The following is a 21947-nucleotide window of genomic DNA, read 5'->3' as shown; positions in this document are numbered from 1 at the left end:
CAAAAAATATAACTTAACAATACTGAAAACTTAAAAAAAATCAAACTAGAGGCTCTAAAGAGCCTGTGTCGCTCACCTTGGTATATGTGAATATTAAACAAAAGCACCAGATTGATTCATGACAAAATTGTGTTTTGGTGATGTGTTTGTACATCTTACTTTACTGAACATTCTTGCAGCTTACAATTATCGCTATCTATAATGAACTTGGCCCAGTAGTTTCAGTGGAAAATGTTAGTAAAAATTTACAAATTTTATGAAAATTCTTAAAAATTGACTGTAAAGGACAATAACTCCTTAGGGGGTCAATTGACCATTTTGGTCATGTTGACTTATTTTTAGGTCTTACTTTGCTGTACATTATTGCTGTTTACAGTTTATCTCTATCTATAATAATAACAAAAAACGGCAAAATTTCCTTAAAATTACCAATTTAGGGGCAGCAACCCAACAACCGGTTGTCCGATCCATCTGAAAATTTCAGGGCAGATAGATATTGACCTGATAAACAATTTAAATTCGTCATATTTGCTCTAAATGCTTTGGTTTTTGAGTTATAAGCCAAAAACTGCATTTTACCCCTATGTTCTATTTTTTGCAGTGGCGGCCATCTTGGTTGAATGGCCGGGTCACAAGACACATTTTTTTAAACTACATACCCCAAAGATGATTGTGGCCAAGTTTGGATTAATTTGGCCAAGTTGTTTCAGAGGAGAAGATTTTTGTAAAAGATAACTAAGATTTACGAAAAAATGGTTAAAAATTGACTATAAAGGGCAATAACTCCTAAAGGGGTCAACTGACCATTTTGGTCCTGTTGACTTATTTGTAAATCGTACTTTGCTGAACATTTTTGCTGTTTACATTTTATCTCTATCTATAATAATATTCAAGATAATAACCAAAAACAGCAATATTTCCTTAAAATTACCAATTCAAAGGCAGCAACCTAACAACGGGTTGTCTGATTCATCTCAAAATTTCAGGGCAGATAGATGTTGACCTGATTAACAATCTCACCCTTGTCAGATTTGCTCTAAATGCTTTGGTTTTTGAATTATAAGCCAAAAACTGCATTTTACACCTTTGTTCTATTTTTAGCCATGGCGGCCATCTTGGTTGGTTGGCCGGGTCACCGGACACAATTTTTTAAACTAGATACCCTAATAATGACTTAGGCCATGTTTGGTAAAATTTGGCCAAGTAGTTTCAGAGAAGAAGATTTTTGTAAAAGTAAACAAGTTTATCTCTATCTATAATAATATTCAAGATAATAACCAACTAGAGGGTCCAAGGACCCTGTGTCGCTCACCTGATATTTTTATTTACAATTGATGCATGATAAATGCAACTGTTGTACTGTCCTTTAGTTTCAGAGATATAATACTAAAAAGTGCGTTTGAAACCTATGTTTTATTTCAGCCACGTGGGCAGGCAGGGTCAACATACACAGTGGTCCCTGGATATCCTAGTGGTGATTTAAACCAAGTTTGTTTAAATTTGACAGTTGTTTCAGGGGAGAATTTTGTAAAATTTATCTAACGAGAAATGCAAAGTAATGAGAAAGTTGTGAAGTTGTTTTGTTGTTGCGCAACCACCGCCCCCCCCCCCCCCCCCCCCCCATTCCCACTTTGCCAAAAAAACCAAAAAGGTAATAAAAAATTATCATATAAGGGCAATCTATCCTATTAATGATTTCTGCAAAATTCAGTTGATTGTGCAAAGGTTGTATAGCCAGCTGAGGTCATTAAAAACTCTCTTTTGTTGTTGCAGATAGATCTTGACCTGGTAAACAATTTTACCACATGTCAGATTTGCTCTAAATGCTTTAGTTTTTGAGTAATAAGCCAAAAACTGCATTTTACCCCTATGTTCTATTTTTAGCCATGGCGGCCATCTTGGTTGGTTGGCCAGGTCACCGGACACAATGATTGTGGCCAAGTTTGGTTTAATTGGGCCCATTAGTTTCAGAGGAGAAGATTTTTGTAAAAGATAACTAAGATTTACGAAAAATGGTTAAAAATTGACTATGAAAGGCAATAACTCCTAAAGGGGTCAACAGACCATTTTGGTCATGTTGACTTATTTGTAGATCTTACTTTGCTGAACATTTTTGCTGTTTACAGTTTATCTCTATCTATCATAATATTCAAGATAATAACCAAAAACGGCAAAATTTCCTTAGAATTACCAATTCAGGGGCAGCAACCTATCAACGGGTTGTCTGATTCATCTCAAAATTTCAGGGCAGATAGATCTTGACCTGATAAACAATTTTACCACTGTCAGATTTGCTCTAAATGCTTTGGTTTTTGAGTGATAAGCCAAAAACTGCATTTTAACCCTATGTTCTATTTTTAGCCATGGTGGCCATCTTGTTTGGTTGGCCGGGTCACAGGACACAACTTTTAAACTAGATACCCTAATAATGATTTTGGCCATGTTTGGTTAAATTTGGCCTGCGGGTCAGGTGAATTAAAAAGAATATCCCTAGGTTTTAGTCTTAAAATTGTGTTTTTGATTGGTTTCTGATTTTTCCAAATATATAGATTTTCATTCTCTTCAATTTTTTTTGTTTAAAAAATGGTTTAAGCACTTATGCAATAAACACATCATGTCCAAGTTCAACTGTGTAACTAATGATACAACTAGTACACATTTCTATTTAGGGGCAAGCTGAGACCCACCTACGGGAGATAGATTTTTCTTGCTGCGATCAAGACCCTTTGGTGGCCTTCGGCTGTTATCTGCTTTTTGGTCGGGTTGCTGTCTCTTTGACATATTTCTCATTTAATTTCTCAATTTTATGTTATTTATTTGGTGAGTAATAGAACATAAACAAGAATGTGTCCCTGGTACACGGATGCCCTATCCCCACTATCATTTTCTTTGTTCAATGGACCATGAAAATGGGGTAAAATTTCTAATTTGGCATTAAAATTAGAAAGATCATATCAAACATGTCATAAAGAACATGTTTACTAAGTTTCAAATTGATTGGACTTTGAACTTCATCAAAAACTACCTCAACCAAAAACTTTAACCTGAAATGAGACAGACAGACGAACGGACGTACGAACAGACACACAGACCAGAAAACATAATGCCTATAAATGGCATAAAAACATCACAGGGTATGGACTGCTCATAGGATTTCTGATATAGCCTTTTAAGAAGTTCTGATTTGACCTTCCCTGAAAAGTGTGAGAAAAATTTAATTACAAGGGGAGTGTGACAGAAAAATGAACAGATGTAAACCCTCTATTGCAACGTACAAAACACAAAAAATATTGTAAATAAATAACCAATAAATTTATTAAACATCCACATAAAACATATGTATACCCAGACAAATTACAAAACCACCATTACATTCATACAAATACTGCATATAACACATTTCCTAAATTTTAATTCCTATTTACCAAAAGATATGAAACATTGTATTATCTCACTGTTACTTCAGTAAGATAAATTACTAACAAAGGTTTCTTCAAAATATGGTTTCAACTTGTCAACATACATAATTTTCTATTTTATGGTAGCATAACGTTTTGTAAAAGGTTAGAAAATGTAATTTTAATACCAAGAAGATATGTTGTGACATTAATTGGTCCCGAAATTCAGATGAACGGAAATTTTTCACTGCTTTCAAAACTGTGCAAGTTTAATTGATGAATGCTTATGATAATATACGGTAGTCTTGACACATTCAGTCACTTTGACATATTTCATTGAAGATGGTCATTTTAAACATATACTATCATCCAAGGCCTTACATCAAAATAAAGTTTACCCTTAAAAGAATCTTTGTTCAATTTTCTCATTATAGCAAAACATCTTTTAGGTGAGATCTTGACTCTTTTTGATATATTATTTACTATATATCAAACTGAGTTTATTTTGGCAGTTTTTAATCAAATAATTTTAAAGCAAGTTTATAACCAATAATAGCACTAATGATAAACACAATTCAAAATATAAATACTGATAGCTGATAGACTAATGTCTTGTATGCACATTTACAAATACAGTATTTTATTTGTACAACACATATCTATATTTTGAAATTTCTGTTTGAAATAGAAAAGGATATGTGCATAAAATCATTACTTCATAAGTCATGGTTTAACAACACAAAAGAATTTGTAAATTATATAAAAGCATTACTATATTTTATAGCCACAATGATTAATTTTTGTAAACCAAGGATTTATTACCAAAATAATTGACTGATCTCTTGTTTAGCTTCATATAACTCATACATCAAACATGAGTGATTGAAGACATCAAAATACTAGGAATAAACATATTTTGATATACATTATGAAATTTACAGCAAGTATCGCACATTGATTATCAACAATATCATGAGGTACACTTATCAATACATATCACAAATAACTATAATCCAACACTAAACACATGACTCTCATTGACACTTCAATTCAGAAGTACAGTTCATTATTTCATAAATGTTGCATTCTTTTAACTAAGGCTGTTTTTGTATATTTGACAGTATTTTAGTTCATTTTACCAATAAATACCAATTTAAGTACATTACATCTTTGGTAATTTTTCGTCATAAAAAACATATGTTAATTTTTTTATTACAAACAATTGTGTTATTTTTCAGTAATTATCAAGTTCATTTATGATACAATGATCGTACTGTGCACATTTACTTATTTTTAAACTGATTGAAAGATTAATAAATAACAAACATTTAAACTATTTACATCAAACAAAAAGACGATACATGAACCTATGTTTATGAGAGTTATCTTGTTTCCATATATGTATGGAAAATAAAATTGGGAACATATTCTTCCAAGTTCAATAAATCATCCGGTAAAAATAACCTCTATAGACTTTATAAACAACTTTAATTATTTGAGGTACGTTTTTTGTTTGATGACAGTCTTAATCATGTAGTTAAAAACCTGTTTATAATTTTAATCTGCTCAGAAGAGTTCCAGTATATGCAAAAAGAAATGAGAAGTTCCTCAAATCCAGAAATATATTCAACCATCCCATATCAATTTTATTGGAAAAACTCTAATGGCACTGCAACTTTTCATTCATAAAAATTAAAATTTCAACAAATATCTGTTCAACCAAAGTGATAGTATATATAATGATCATTCACAATACTAAAGGGTCGCACGGTAACAAACTGAAGTACTTTTGCCTTTAAAATATACACAACTCTTTCAGTTTACATAACAAATCTTGTGACGAAGAAATCCACATATTTTAATTAATAACTCATCTAAAGTCAGTAAAACTCTTAGGTAACTACATTCCTTTCATTTTCTTTATCCATAGAAACTTTTCAATTTGCCGTTATAGAATCTAAAGGACTGTTAGAAATCTAAATGTTTGTACACCAAAAAATGAAAATAAAGTTAAGCCATTGGTTGAATTCCTATTGTTTAGAAGGTTTAAATATCAATCACAACATTTTGTGTACACTTTCGAAAAATTAACCAGAATGCATTAGATTCTGAAAGGGCAAATTCTTAGCCATGAGCAAAATTAATGTTAATAATACACAGTTTGAATGCTTATAGGGTGAATTTGTAAATATTCACAACAATAACATGTTGACATGTATAAACCTGTATTGCGTAGTGAAGTAGATTTTAACTTTCAACTTTTCTAAAATTACCATTACAGAGAGTTTAAAGTAATTTTTCATTCACATAAAAGATTTTGTCAATGTGACATATATGTTGCTAGCTATATATATAGTATTCAATGATAATGTCAGATTACTCAGACAGTGCATAATAAAACGGTATATTGATGACTAGCTTAATTTCTGAATATCTTATTATTTTGAGCATTATTCATTTATGGTTTTGTATTGAATAAACATGAACTAAAAATGAGTAAGAAATCTTCTCTACTACTAAAGTTTACAAAACAGACACCATATAACTTTCAAAGCAAAGCAACATAAAACTTGTATTTAATTAACATCTTGAAAAGGAGAATTTCATTTGTCAGATATACAAGTATAAATAATAATTCCTTTTCCAATTTTGTTCTCAAACTCTTTTTTATTCAATCATATTCTTTATAGTGATATCTTATTCATATCTAATTTTGAGAGAGAAAAACAAATTAAATTTATAATGTTTGTAGGTTCTTATTTATATTTTAAATAATTTCTTAAATTGTCAAATATTAATGCTGAATTCTTGAAAAAAAATTGGAAAAGATATAATATTTAAGGAATGACTGTAATATTTTTTCTGTCTATGAAGAAAGAACATAAAAAATGTGGTGCACACTGAATAACGCACGTAGCGGGTTATTTAACAGTGTGCACCACATTTTTTTATGTTATTTCGAATAGATAGAAAAAATATTACAGTCATTTCTTATAATTTAATTCTAAATTCCATTTTAAACCGTAGAAAATCATGAAAAAACATTGATGACATCACGGTCACATGACTAAATTATGTCTATGGGCTCATAACAAAATAACGTCAGCCAATCAGAAGACGTGTTACATCCAAAATTAAATTATAAAACAATTGACAAAAGAATGATTCAGAGTTGGAGGGTAAAACTTAACTCATATAAAAAGACAGAATTCAAAGTATTTACTTTTTATATTAAATTTACTGATTAACATGATTAATATAAAGTAATAAAGAATAAACTGAATTGAGAATTCTTACAAGTATTGTTACCTGTAATAACATTTAACAAAATAGATCAAAAACATGCAACATATTTCAGATAACATAACATGAAATAACAAATATGTTTAACACAGATAATATTTCAAACTAACAAGTCAACATTCGCTAACAAAGAACATAATAACAAAGGAAACAATGGGACAAGTTATTCAATTAATTGTTTACTGTAAATTCAGAAATTAGTGTGAGGCTTTATCAATAAAGAAAATTCTGCTGGAGCAAGTATTACAACTATAAGAACTATGATTTTTATATCTGATAATTAATAATGTATATGTATGAATATTTTCCTTAAATCACAATAACATATCATTTTTGTCAATAGTTAAAAAATTTCAAAATTAAATGCATGCAATAATTACGGAATTTACAGTAACACTCTATAAAATAAGCTTTAAATTACATTGTTGTTAAGGTCATAGAGAAAAGATGTCATTATATATTTGAATACAATACAACTCCTTAAACATTTAAACACAAATTAATAAACTTTCACCCACATTTAAAACAATACAAAAATACCAACTGCCCCTTAAAATACACAAATAAACATTCAACCTACTCTGTTTGATTCTACTATAAAGGTAGTCCCTAAAAATCAGGCAAATATAAGTACATTTTTCAAATGAGACTTCGATAGCAAATACAGGAATAAAGACTCATATTTAAATAATAATCTCTTTAAGGGTTCTTTTTGCTTATTCCTAAACATCTATCTGGCAGTGAATCTATATCAAACGATCTGTATTTGACAATACTGAATGGCCTTAAAGGGGCACTAGCTAATAGATATATAAAAAATCTAAAGTATGATTCATTTTTTTATTCGATCATTAATGAAAGTGAAATAGTGAAATTTATAATTTGCTTTTAGCAGCCAGTCTTGTTCAATTTTATCAAAATAAGGCGAGAAACATTGAGGATGAGAATTATTCACTTGCAAGTGAATAATTCGACCTTATTGAATCTGTATTCATAACTATCATTAGGGTCAATATTTGCTGGTTACAAAATGAATATTGTATACAATATCATAATAGAAAAGTTGGTATTGAAAAATCTTTTTTCTTCCTCAAGTTTTGAAGGGGTTAGAATAGGGCCTTACTTGCTGCACAAAAACATGAAGTAGTTCTTAATGAGTGATATATTACAACTGGTTTTTGCCTGATTGTAAGGTGACTTAAATATTGCAACTTAACTTGGTTAAAAAAACATAAACTTCTGCACCAATAGAATAAATTAAAAAAAATTTGCTATTCAGATCTTTGATGTTATTCTGGGCCAAAGGACATCTGACCAGGACCACCAGACTTCATATATCTTCTGTAACTTTTATAACGTCCACTTTCAGCTAATTTTGCTTTTTGTTCTGCTTCTTTGTTCTCCTTCCAACTCTGTAATATAAACATATAGTTTTGGTATCATAAAAACAGATCATATATCATGATACAAATAATTTTTTATGGATTTTTTAAATAAAAGACTCACATTAGTAAGTGTTGATCAAAGTATACACATTTTATATAAGCCTGTATGCAGAAATTGTTTAAACCAGGTCATCAAATACCAGTAAAAATACCCTTTTCTCCATCTATCAGCAAAAGTTGAGAACATTAAAATAAATGACTAAGTAGTATATTTTGCCAACTCATTTTATCAAATTTCAAAACATACTTTAAAGATCTAGATCTATAAGCATTGATAAGGTTGTTTAAAATCTAATTTTCCCTCAACAAAACATTTTGCCTTTAAGATGTACAAAAATGCAGTGTGGGAGGCAATCATGTTGTGATTTGCTCCAGTTGGAAGAAAGCAGTGACATAGTTGACTATCGATTATGTTGTATTTATTGTATACAGATAATTGATTTTGAAATAAGTCTTTGGAATAAGACATAGTTTTGAGCAAGTTTGATTCATGTCCAAATTTAAAGTATAACTAGATACTGTGTATAAATAATAAAACAAATATCTCACTTTGTAGTAATAGCCATACAGTGAAACAAATTTGGACAATGGGAGCAACAATAAATTCTTTAATCTTTTCATGAACTTACCAATTCTAAAATCATTATTGAAGATCAGGATATTTAAAAGAATTCTCTGTATTACAGTTTACAATATAACTGCAGATCATTGAAACATTTGATATACAAAAAAGACAGTTTTTATGAATTTTTTTTAAGTACACATTGGCACCTGAAATAAGATTATATTTTTGATAAAATTTATGCTTACAGTAAAATTATCTTTTTTCCATAATTCTTTCCGTAAAAATTCTTCTCGTTCATGCTCTTCTAAAGCCTGAAATCAATAAAAATTATGTTAGATATTTAAATTTATTAATCATTTAAAAAAATCGTTCTATATATTACAGTTTGATCTGCTTAAAAATCTAAATCAGTTAAGTGACTGAAAATATTCCAGAAACATTTAAAATCCCATTCATACTATTTTAGAAACTGGCTTCCACAAACCATTAAATCAACTTTTGATTTTAGATCCTATATTGCATTACAATGGTATGATTTGAAAATGTCATCCTATAGATCCTTAGTAAAACAATAATACCTCTATCATGTCTATGCACAAGAATATTACTAGTCTGAATACTTACATTAAATTGTGCAGTAGCTAATTTCATAAATTTTCGAATTAAATGTAATTTCTCCTCTTCCCCATATTCATTCCTACAAATGGTAAACTTCCAAATCCATCGACACCACCAGCCTATATATAGTACTAAGTAATACGGTAAAAATACAATCTGTACCCATAATATATCATATACTGTTGGCTTGCCATAACCTCCACTGAAATAGAAATAACATAATGTTATTAACATAATTATCCTACACAATGAGAATTTTGTTTTTGTTTAAATTTAATTTTTAATGAAATAATTTTAAATTAAAAAACCTTAGTGAGCACGCTCACATACCCCACGTCCCAACATTGTCATTGGAGAAATAAAATAAGTGTTTTATTTCTCCAATGACAATTTGGGGTCAATTTGAATCATAATTTCCTGTCAATATGCACATCTACATAGTATGTCCTTATTATCTTCAAAGTTTCATGAAATACTGTTGTGTGGTTTCAGAGGAGTTGCGATGACAAACTGTTGCAGCAGTACATTGAAGCAAATAAGTTCAAAGGGGAGTAACTCCTTGAAAAAAAATTGAATCGTAATTTCCTGTCGATATGCACATCTGCGTAGTATGTCCATATTATCTACAAAGTTTCATGAAAATCTGTTGTGTGGTTTCAGAGGAGTTGCGATGACAAACTGTTGCAGTAGTACATTAAAGTAAATAAGTTCAAAGGGGTGTAACTCCTAGAAAAAAAATTGAATTGTAATTTCCTGTCGATATGCACAACTACATAGTATGTCCTAATTATCTAAAAAGGTTTCGTGAAATTCTGTTGTGTGGTTTGAGAGGAGTTGTGATGACAAGAAACAGGACTGACGGATGGACGGACTGATGGATGGACGGGTCAAAACATTATACCCTCTGCAACCCATTGCGTGGGGTATAATAAGCTGTGTACTACTGTGTTTTGCTATGTGTTTTTTTTTTATTCCAAATTGGCTAGAGATAGAGAGATGGGTTAGCCTTCATTCGTCTTTTTTTTTTTTAATTTTGGTTCATTAGTATCTTTCTGAGTTTAGTTTGGTGTCTATCTTTCTGAACTAGTATACAATAGTGTTTAGGGACCAGTTGAAGCCTGTCTTCAGATGCATGATTTTTTTCCCTCAGTTGAAGACCAATTGGTGGTCTTGAGATCCTTTATGTTCATTATGTTCTTTGGTTCTATGCTCGTAGACACATTCCCTGTTTCCATTTTCTATTATATTTGTCTAATAAAAATACACTGATCAAATTCCAGAAGTAAACCACTGTCAAATCAAATGTCCTTCTGAATGATTATATCTTCAAGTCTTTTTTTTTTTAAGGGAGATAACTCAATTAAAGCCAATATATCAAGGCTCAAATTATTTTACATACAAACTTACTGTATATGAATTTTATCTTCTATTACACTTCTTATGACAGCTTCTTCTTCAGACTTAATTTCTTCCTATGATAAAAGACATCAAATGAAATTTATCATATAGAACAATATTCCCTTGCTACTAAAAGATTAGGACATATAGTATCATCAATGTCTGCCCATTTTAATTAAAACAGTTGACCAGACTTTTATGTTTTGCCTGCAGATATTAATCAGATTTAAGGTACAATCTATATAATGATGACTTGTGAGCCTTCACACCGTTATTTAAAGGAATTGAACTGCTTTTAACGGATCAAGCTTGTGTTTTCTTTAGGCTCACCAACAATTTGTTAAAACAACCATCTTTCTATAAGGATCAATTACCTACCTTCCCTTGAGTGCCTTGATTTGACAGGTTTGACTGTATAAAATAATGGCAAGTATCTTGATCGAAACTTTAATTTTATGCCAACTTTTACAATGTTGGTCCTTCATGATATACTATATTTAAATTACCTTTGATCTTTTATCTTTTTTCCTATTGTTCTTTCCTCCTGTCAGGAGCCCCTCCGATTGAGCAATGTCCATTGCCCTATGTCTATATTTTGCTTCCTTACAAGCATAGTCCAGGGCACTATTGTAGTTATTCCAAGCACCCCAGTACTGGAAAAAGAAATTAAATAGTATATTTCATATTTCAAAGCAAGAGAAAAGGTTATATGTTTGATCTGTCTGCAGGTCTAGGTCTCATAACCCACAGAATCGAAAGCACACAAACGAAATAATCCCTGTTTGCTTTGTGAAAAGAACCTTTCTTTAGGTCCTTGGAGTCATGCTCACCTTCTCATTTCAATATATTGTTTTATTTAATGCAAAACATTTTAATTGATTGTTATCATCAAAATGGAAAGACTTATCAAAAGTTTAAAAATTTACTTCTGGATTTCTTACCTGTATTAATGATATAACTGTAATTGTTACACCAATAACTATCCTAGGATCTACTTTTGGAGCATATCTTCTCTTGTAATAATTATAGTAATTGGCAAAGAACTCATCTGAAAAATTATGTATATGAAATCTCAAATGTTTTGGAATCAACATGGAAAAAATTCTTAAATAACAATTCTTGAATGTCAGTTTTTTTTACATATTGCTAATTGGACAATCTGTTTGGTAGACATTAAAATGCATAGCTATTTTCATTGCATTGATCGATATAAAGTAATTCTCACATTTTTTAATAGCAAGCTATCTTAATTAATCACCAGTTATCTCCCTTTCATGCTTCTGCCAAAAAAAATCAAATCTATTTATATGATATGTAATTAATTAATTTATTTTCTTTTGAGCTTTAGTTTGTTTGTCATTTTTAAACTGTTGTTTTTAATACAAAAATACCATTGCTCAGGTTTGAAATATTTAAATTGATATACATAACTACTATTGACTAGATTAGATTTAAGAAAATATATCAATCCTTTGCTCTGTGTAATGTGTTTAACTATTTTCTTCGTCACTTTTTAAAGTTCTCTGACATTTACCTGGATGGTCCAACATGTAATCATAATCAGTTCTCTGTTCCTCATCTTTTAGTATCTTTAAATAAAAACATTATATGTAAAAATCATGTTTAAATTTTATGCAAGTTCAAAATCACTAACTTCAAAAGACAAATCTGAAATATGCATACTCATGTTTTTTTCTTTTAAATGTTTTCATTCTGCTTTAACCTTTTAATTGAAATGTTTTACCTTTTGAAATTAAATGAATGTTCATTTTGATACAACTTAAACACTTACGGAATTCATTTCATTACAATGTTTTAAAAATCTTTGAAAGATACAAATCCTAATTTCTATCCAATGCTTCATCAGAAGACAAATTAACTAAACTGAGGTAAAAGATACCAAGGGGGACACCTAACACTACAGGGAGATAACTCTGCAAAGTCAGCTAAACGTTTTAATTACGTTGTGTTGTAAAAGGAATATTAAGCTTCTCAATGATCAAAATTGGTGGTTGTCAAATTGCTATATAACCAGTGTAATTTTTCTGACAAAACGGTTGGTTCAAAATTTTTAATTTTTTTATATTTTTGTTAAAGTATTTACTTTGACAAAATTTTATGAAAATTAAACGAGCCAAATTAATTTAAGTGAAAGTGTTGGGTACCACCTTAAGAAGAAAATGATGTCTTAACACTTTTCTGTTATCAAATGACATTTTCTTATACCAACATATTAAAATATACAAGATAGTTTACACACAACAGGAAAAAATCTCTAACAGAAGTATTCTATGGAATGCAGTCAGAAGGTGTAGATAATCTGTAACAATCCATGGATATTCAAAGTGCAAAAACTCAAACAGAAAATCTCAAATCAAGATGACAAATAAGTATGACCAACTTCACATGGTGACATACAATACTCTTATGAAAACTGTAAGGCAAACACTCTACAAGGATATCTATGAACAAGGTGCCAATGTGTTAATATAGTAGGTTTTTTTCATATGCATGTTCAATACCTCAAGCAAGAATTGTCAAATCGACATCAGAGTATAATATAGCCAACTACACAGGATAACAAATTATCCCACAAAATATGAAAATTTCTGAAAAAAACACCTTTTTAAATAAAACTTTAATATCCTAATTAATAATTAATGTCTGAATCAATATTGTTCTAGGCAGCCTTTCACTAGATTTACAGTCAAGATCAGCCAGTAAATCAATGAGACTTATAATCATAATGTCCTGAGTCTTCTCTGGAACTAAAAACACAACAAACATCTCAACAACTACTATAATAATGGAATATTTGAAAATCCAAATATATCACTTAAGAGAAAATCTTAATTTATCACTTACTTCGTATGCATTTCCTATTTCTCTAAACTTCTCTGTAGCTGCTTCTTTCTGTATAAAAAAGGACTTTCTTTATAAGTATATATAACAAATGTTGATGCTAAAGTGTTAATTTGTGTATGTTAACATAATCTTTTCTGTAATGCACAATGTAAATACCATCTAGCTCTTACAATGGATTGTTAATTTATTGATCATAAGTATGTAAATTAGGTTAAAGGTTAGCTTACAATGACTGGTTGACAAGCTAAATCTCAACATAAATAATTTACATACAAATCTTTACTAAAAGAAATTATAAAAAGTGACTGTGTGTAGATCATTAGATAAAAACAAAGGTTTTCATAGCTGTAATTCTTCCTTCCAAATTTTTCATCCATAAAGATAAAAATGCAGGTACTTTGATCTTTTTTTCTATGACAATACATTTATCTAATCCATATATGATAACTACAAGGATATAGGGAGGATAAAAGCTTTTAATATTTACTCTGTCAGGGTTTCCCCTGGGTCAATTATTTTTTTCGCCACCTCTTTCGCCAAAACAATATATTTTTTCCCACTTAATTATTTTTTTTCGCCAAGTAACACACATATATTTTCCTTTTAAAATTTTCCCTTTTTTCCAGCCCCCCCTAGATATGATGAGTTTGCCCCATTGCTGTCTATGATTATTCTCTCAAACTTGTCTTAGAGTCTACATTGTAATGAATATATACCAAACATTTACCTTTTAAAAAAAAGAACTTTATAGGGAAAATTGATTTGATTTTGAACAACTTTAAAAGAAGGGGGGCCACTTACTTTTAAAAATAAAGAAGATATATGTCCTGGAATATAAAAAATTCTTGGATACCTGAAAGATGAACAGTTCTTTTGGAAAGTTTTTTTCAAAAATAAAAACATTTGCCCTTTTGTACTAAGAAGTGGTTTTTACAACATAACAAAAGTTTTTTATCACTTGAAATTGATCCCTCATGTGAGGTGTAGTCATGACATTAAAGGGTTACTCTCATTCAAGGGGTTGTCCCCAATGTTTCGAATAGATTTCTTCATAACAACAGTTTTCTTTTCTAGACCATCGTAAAAATGTAAAACTATGCTTGGAACAAGTGTGTTACTGAAACGACTTCAAAGTACCCACTCAAATCAATTATAGATTTTCTGGACTATGATAAAAAAAGAAGGAGAGGAGATGTCATAATTTTGCTTCAAACACGAGTGTCGCAAAGTGGTTAATAATCCTTTATGCAACATGTGACAGGCGCCATTTAACCATATCATTTTGTCATATAATACAATCAACACCTTTATTAATTAATCCTTTGATGTGGATAGCTATAAAATGCAATCAGCTGATTATTGATTTTCTGTCAAAATCTTAACAAGTTGAATTCCGAGTATTGTCTGATCAGGTAATGTCTGAGAAACCCGAAAAAAGTAAATAAGGCAGATTTTACAATAAGAAGGAAATATTGTTTTTTTGTATCCATCAAAAAAGCAATTGCTGAAACTGTGAAACAGACTGTGTAATGGAGTAATGCATTATGTTATTGAATAAAATGTGTCTTTCTGAGTAAATAAAAATAAAGATTACTCTGTGTTTGTGTTTTTTGTTAGAATTATAGGGTTTTCAATTTCAAAATATTGGACATGGAATAGACATCATGACCTACTTTACTGACATCCAGCTTATTTGGAGTGGAATTTTGAAGTATTATTTATAAGTGGAGCCTATTAACATGGACTTATATTTTAATAAAAAGTCTTCTTTTGTGTTTTAATCATAACTTTAAGGCAGATTTTTATTGGTAAAGGCTAAAAAAGGTAATTTAATAATATTGTTGCTAACGTCACGTCTTTTCCGTCCATTGTGGTATGTCACGATCGCAATTTTCTTGATGGTTCTCAGACAGCCCATTGTAGTTATTTTTATCCCGGGTTTTATAAATAATTGAAAATAGCAATCATATTAAATTTGGATGACGTAAGGGGTTCAAAGGACTTGAGGAATCAATATCATTGGCTGTTTTATTTTTTGCGAACGTTACTGCTCGACGTTTCCGTCCAAATCAGTGTCACGTGAGCAACATATATTTAGATCTGTAACTCTCCTGTATAGGAGTTACGATATCGCCCTTTGCAGAAATAGATTCGGAGTCAGTAATCCTTCACATGATGGGGAAGCAAAGATGGTAAGTTGTATGTAATATCGTTACAAGAGGACCTTAAATGTAATCCGTCCACCAAAAAGACGTTCGCAACAAAACGTAATGTCATGATAGTAGATGTTGCTAATGTTACTATTACGAATTGGTTTCTTGTGTATTCATTTGATATAAAGTACACCTGCAAATGACATTCTGTATATTTAGAAATTCTAAACCAGACTGTACAATTTTATTACTCCAGGCGTAATATATATTAAACATCACTGTGTGCATACATTTTAACTTTTAAAGATGTTGTTGCTCATGTGACATGTCCAAATGTTGCTAACGTTACTCATTTTTGTCTCTGTCACGTTAGCAACATGAAAGTAGGAGACAGAACACAATACTGTAAAATCTGCCATAAACAAGAAGGTTGAAAATAAATCGTTATATATATTTCTTTCGCCAATGACGAATTTTAATCGCCACAATAATTATTTTTTTCGCAAATTGTGAAAATGGCAACCGCCAGCAGAAACCCTGCTATGTAAAACGGTTTATTTCACACATGTCATGCATGTTCAAACTAATAACTAAAGTTCAAACCTTTTCAACACTTTAAATTTTGAGAATGCTATTGTACTATGGTTTCAAATATATGGTAAACATGAAATCCTTCCTACAATGATTTATGGGCACAGTCATGCTTGTGTTGACCCGTAATGTAACATACGCGAAAGCGACTTAGCAACAAGTTTTCACTTGTAATAAATAACAGAAAAATTGCCAGTGGCAAAAAATGCCATTAGAATCACATGAGTTAACCTACAGTTTTTAATTTGGTTGGTTTTGTGTTGCTTCATCATCAGTTTCTATGTAATTAAATTTGGGTTGTTGTTTGTCTTTAAATTTCTTCGTTTTAATTTTTGTCACATTGTTTTTTGTTCAGTCTAAATTTGATTATCTCCTTATTATCAACTAAAGTTTGTTGCAGTTTCTGACAATATAAATTATCAATTTCTCAATATTTGAATTATAGTATAAGAAACAAGAATGTGTCCAAAGTACATGGATGCCCCACTTGCACTATCCTTTTCCATGTTCCATGGACTGTAAAAATTGGGTAATAATCTAAAATGGCATTAAAATTAGAAAGATTATATTATAGGGAACATATGTAATAAGTTTCAAGTTGATTGGACTTCAATTTCATCAAAAACTACCTTGACCAACAACTTTAACCTGAAACTCCCACTTTCATTTTCTATGTATAGTGAACCGTGAAATTGGGGTCAAAAGTCTAATTTGGCATTAAAATTAGAAAGATCATATCATAAGCAACAAGTGTACTAAGTTTCAAGTTGATTGGAATTCAGCTTCATCAAAAACTTCCTTGACCAAAAACTTTAACCTGAAACTCCCCCTTTCATTTTCTATGTTCAGTGGACCGTGAAATTGGGGTCAAAAGTCTAATTTGACTTTAAAATTAAAAAGATCATATCATAAGCAACAAGTATACAAAGTTTCAAGTTGATTGGACTTCAGCTTCATCAAAAACTACCTTGACCAAAAACTTTAACCTGAAACTCTCCCTTTCATTTTCTATGTTCAGTGGACCGTGAAATTGGGGTCAAAAGTCTAATTTGACTTTAAAATTAAAAAGATCATATCATAAGCAACAATTGTACTAAGTTTCAAGTTGATTGGACTTCAGCTTCATCAAAAACTACCTTGACCAAAAACTTTAACCTGAAACTCCCCCTTTCATTTTCTATGTTCAGTGGACCGTGAAATTGGGGTCAAAAGTCTAATTTGGCATTAAAATTAGAAAGATCATATCATAAGCAACATGTGTACTAAGTTTGAAGTTGATTGGAATTCAGCTTCATCAAAAACTACCTTGACCAAAAACTTTAACCTGAACGGACGGACGGACAGACGGACGGACGGATGGATGGATGAACAGACGCACAGACGAACGGAGGCACAGACCAGAAAACATAATGCCCCTCTACTATTGTAGGTGGGGCATAAAAAGTGTAAATTCAAAAACAAATGGTTCTGGTACTTATAACAACATGTAGGTTTACTTGTACATATTTTTACACTTACTGTCAAAACAGGTATTAATTACAGTCAGACAATAAATTATTTTGCCTTGTTTTAATGTAACGTAAACATGTACATTTAAACATGAGGGTCGGTTGAAAACAAAACTTTACGACAAAAGAGATGATTTCAGCTTTCCAATTGTGAACTTTCCATTTCTAAGTAGCAACATTCCAGCAGCACCTGCATACGGGGTATATATCTCCCAATTGATACGATATTCCCGTGCTTGCATTTCCTATCATGATTTTCTTGATAGAGGGTTACTGCTCACAAGGAAGCTATTAAACCAAGAGTTCCAAATGGTGAAGTTGAAATCATCCCTTCGTAAATTTTACGGACGCCATCACGAGTTGGTTGACTGTTATATGGAATAACCGTTTCACAAATGATATCGGATATGTTCCTTACGTCGTAACTACAATCCCCTTCCCTTTCATGAATGTGACCTACCAAATTAGACTATTTATCGGATTTGTAATCACATAAGCAACACGACGGGTGCCACATGTGGAGCAGGATCTGCTTACCCTTCCGGAGTACCTGAGATCACCCCTAGTTTTTGGTGGGGTTCATGTTGTTTATTCTTTAGTTTTCTATGTTGTGTCATGTGTACTATTGTTTTTCTGTTTTTCTTTTTCATTTTTAGCCATGGCGTTGTCAGTTTGTTTTAGATTTATGAGTTTGACTGTCCCTTTGGTATCTTTCATCCCTCTTTGAACTCTTGGAATAATGAAATTTTTTTTTTATCTGCCTACATTGTATTTCAACAAAGACTTACCTCTGTCTTGTGCATGTCTGGATGCCATTTCCTTGCCGCTTTTCTGTAGGCCTTTGTGATTTCAGTCTGCAAAATATAAATAAAATACATCATTAAACATGTAAAAATATATAGTATAAATATAATTTATTTAATATATAGTATAAATTATTTGAACATTTATTAAAGAGCTGTACATGGTCAAAAGCTACATCCAATTAAAACAGATTGCTCATTTTTGAAGTCCATACAGCTACCTATTGCCGTAATTGGTCTCATTGTCAATCAAACATGTCATACTACATCTCATAATTTTTATAATGAAGATATCTGGGATTGCCTCTGGTTATGTTTTTGTCCTTAACAAAACAAACTTTCATTTGCTGTTAAACCATTCCTTCCCAGTTTTGGTCCAGATCACTCATTTAAGTAAGTCCCCTGACTAATACATGCAAACAGCTAGTCTTTCAGATATGCATGATCAGTCAGGGGACTTACTTAAATGGGTGATTTTCTAAATCACTGATTCAAGTAACATGCACACAAAGGTTTGAAGTAAGAGATGTTTTTCTTTAATAATCACCTATTTACATGATTTAAGTAGTACAAATAAATCACTAGACTAAGTGATTTAATTTTATTGTAGCTTTAAATATACAAGACCAGGGACTAATTATGTAGCTAAAATGACATAACCAACATCTGTCTGTGTTGATAGGACGACCGGGTCATGTCAGGTGATGACATTGTACTAAATTTGAGATTTAATGGCATAAAAATCACTTGTTTTAAGTAATATACAGGCTGTATTATGTTTTTTAAAAATCACTTCTTTAAGTATTATTATTTCAATAACCTCACACTTATTTCAACACCTGAGAACAGTGAAATTTTTATCGTGAACAGCAAAATATTATAACATAATCTGTAAGATGAAACCTTGAAAACTACAGGAAAAATACTACCACTGCTGTGGAAAATCTGTCAAGAAAGTAACAGTTCATCTTGTAAAGCCTTTATTATAGCATTTTTTCAACAACCATAGAATTTACAGCGAAATGGTTCCATCAAAGGCATAAACCTTGCTACTTCATTGTACTTAAGAGAAGCATTCAAGCAAAAAGTTCACTTTATTCTGCTAAACTAATGATAAGATATTATTTAAACCTGTAATGTTTGAAATTTTGGTAAAACTACAAAATGACAGATTTTCTATAATCATTCATTTCAGTAAGTCCCCTGTCAGCTGATGATATACAAATGTATATACAATAAGTCATACCTTGGTAGCATCTCTTGTCACACCCAAAACTAAAATATAAAACAAATACATTTGTAAATACAGAGATGATATACGAGTAAAAAAAATAATATTTGCATGGACATGATGGACATAGTTAAATATATTAAGATTAAACATATTAAACATGTTAAAATAAGAGTAATGTAATTAATTCTTGATAACAAAACAAGAATACACTTTGATTCCCTTTCTTACAGACATAAAGTTGAACAAAAACACCTTCATGACTTTTTTTTACAGAAAAATCATTAATTTTTTATTCTCAATATGTGCATTTTCATTTTATCATCAGTTGATATTATGTGTGTAATTATAGTATTATTGGCCATTCTATTCTGACACCATGTTCACTGAATTCTCAAAATCCCACATTACTGATTGTGTATATTTCAAGATTCATTCCTGATCCAATGGCATTTTGGTAGCTGGTACGCATAGCCTACGAATGCCAATTTACTACTCGTTCCCACAGAATCCGGGTCCGTTCGCGCCCATTCACGTTCGCACCCACTCATGTTCGCCCCCTTTCACTTTCGCACCCTACATGTTCGCACCCAAAGTCCGTTCACACCCTACATGTTCGCGCCCAATTTTAATAAATTGGCTTTGTGTTTAATAACTTTGTTATCAAGTTTTGGCAAGTAGTATTCTTATAAGTATAATTGTCCTCAAAATAAAGTGAGACAGCATTTATTTTTTGTGTTGAATGTCCTTGAATAAATCTTAATCATGTTTTGGATAGTGTATTGTTAAAAAAAAATAATATTACTTTCTAAATAAATTGGGATTCTGTCAACGTTTTATTTTGTGTTGAATAACTCTTAATCATGTTTTGGTTAGTGTATTGCTATATTTTATTGTTTCATAGTTTCAGATCAAAGGTACCAAGCTGTTAAAAACAATTACAGAAGATTTCAGTCAGTATGTAGCTAATGGTAATATCTTTGGTTAGCTTGCTTGTTAGCTGAACCGTGAAGTCATGGTTAGGTAAGGTATACTACCTTCCTTTTAAAGCAGCTTAGTCCTACTGAGATATAGATTTTTTATCTGTTGGGCTAGTCTTCTATTAAAGATGGGAAGTTTACCTTACCTAACAATGACTTCACGGTTCAGCTAACAAGCAAGCTAACCAAAGATATTACCATTAGCAACATACTGACTGAAATCTACTGTAATACATTATCTTTTGTGTTTTACAAGTTTAAAATCTTCAATCTTTTACTCATACCAAGCTATAAATAAATTCAGTATTTACACGAAAGCAATTAAAAACAACAATCATGATTTTCCAATTATTCAACTGGAATTTAAAATTGGGCGTGAACGTGTAGAGTGCGAACAGACCTTGGGTGCGAAAGTGTGAGGTGCGAACGTGTAGGGTGCGAAAGTATATTGGGCGCAAACGGACCTGATACCATTCCCACATGTGGGGTCACGCAGAACTGCCATAAAACAACTCAAATTGGTGGTATACTTAATTCAACATGTTTAAACAGATCATGGATTGGTATCAAGTGTTTGGAAACAAGTATCATGAATGGCAACTTTTTTCCCCATGTTTAACCTTGAAAGCCTTAAGTTTAGCTCACACACAGTATAGAACTCAAAAGGTGTTGAGTGCATCACATTTTGTTATTTGTGTAAAACAACAACAAAGTCTTATACAAATGTTTTGTATTTGTATTTCTGTATAACATATATTTAGCAGATGTAGCGACAACAGAACACGTCCAAGCAAAGAATGAAAAATGCTTTCCAAGACGTCATGATTAATTTTTTTAACTTTAGCAGATGGTGGATAGAAACGTTCATTTTTTCTGGTTATCATGTTTTCAGCAATATCTATAAAAAGAATAAAATGTGCATACTCTCGTAACAGTTATCAAGTCCACAATATAACCCTGCCATAAACGATAAACAAACGTCTACTTGTATAACTGCTAAAATGAGCAGGAAAGCAAAACGGTTTGCCATGTTGTCTGTATTCAGTTCTAAATTTTTTTAACAGTTACGAAACGAAATAACTATATTTT

General features: G+C 30.9%; 1 protein-coding gene across 1 annotated transcript; it reads right to left on the bottom strand.

Annotated features, from left to right (window-relative positions):
• Positions 1–3290: 3290 nt before the first annotated feature.
• LOC139481466 (dnaJ homolog subfamily C member 25 homolog) lies at positions 3291–21926 on the bottom strand. Its single transcript, XM_071264825.1, has 13 exons — positions 21783–21926; positions 19894–19922; positions 18633–18698; positions 13593–13640; positions 12262–12316; positions 11669–11775; positions 11234–11380; positions 10737–10801; positions 9336–9531; positions 8957–9022; positions 7418–8113; positions 6525–7350; positions 3291–6246 (listed from the first exon to the last, which is right to left on the bottom strand). Exons 1-11 carry the CDS (start codon positions 21886–21888, stop codon positions 7991–7993), a joined length of 1008 nt encoding a protein of 335 aa, XP_071120926.1. The 5' UTR covers positions 21889–21926; the 3' UTR covers positions 3291–6246; positions 6525–7350; positions 7418–7990.
• Positions 21927–21947: the final 21 nt, after the last annotated feature.

This window comes from Mytilus edulis, chromosome 7 (genome assembly GCF_963676685.1).
Source record: "Mytilus edulis chromosome 7, xbMytEdul2.2, whole genome shotgun sequence".
NCBI classification, from domain to species: Eukaryota; Metazoa; Mollusca; class Bivalvia; order Mytilida; family Mytilidae; genus Mytilus; species Mytilus edulis.
The sequence above is the reverse complement of the archived record's forward strand: the minus strand, read 5'-3'. Positions and strand labels throughout refer to the sequence as shown.

What these genes read in the sequence shown, in the direction of transcription:
- LOC139481466 (XM_071264825.1), bottom strand. Translation starts at nt 21,888, where the DNA reads ATGGCAAACCGTTTTGCTTTCCTGCTCATTTTAGCAGTTATACAAGTA. An exon ending in TTACATGTTGGACCATCCAG is followed by an intron (nt 11,776 to 12,261) that starts GTAAATGTCAGA and finishes ATAATTTTTCAG; the next exon opens with ATGAGTTCTTTGCCAATTAC. An exon ending in CAGTTATATCATTAATACAG is followed by an intron (nt 11,381 to 11,668) that starts GTAAGAAATCCA and finishes TTCTTTTTCCAG; the next exon opens with TACTGGGGTGCTTGGAATAA.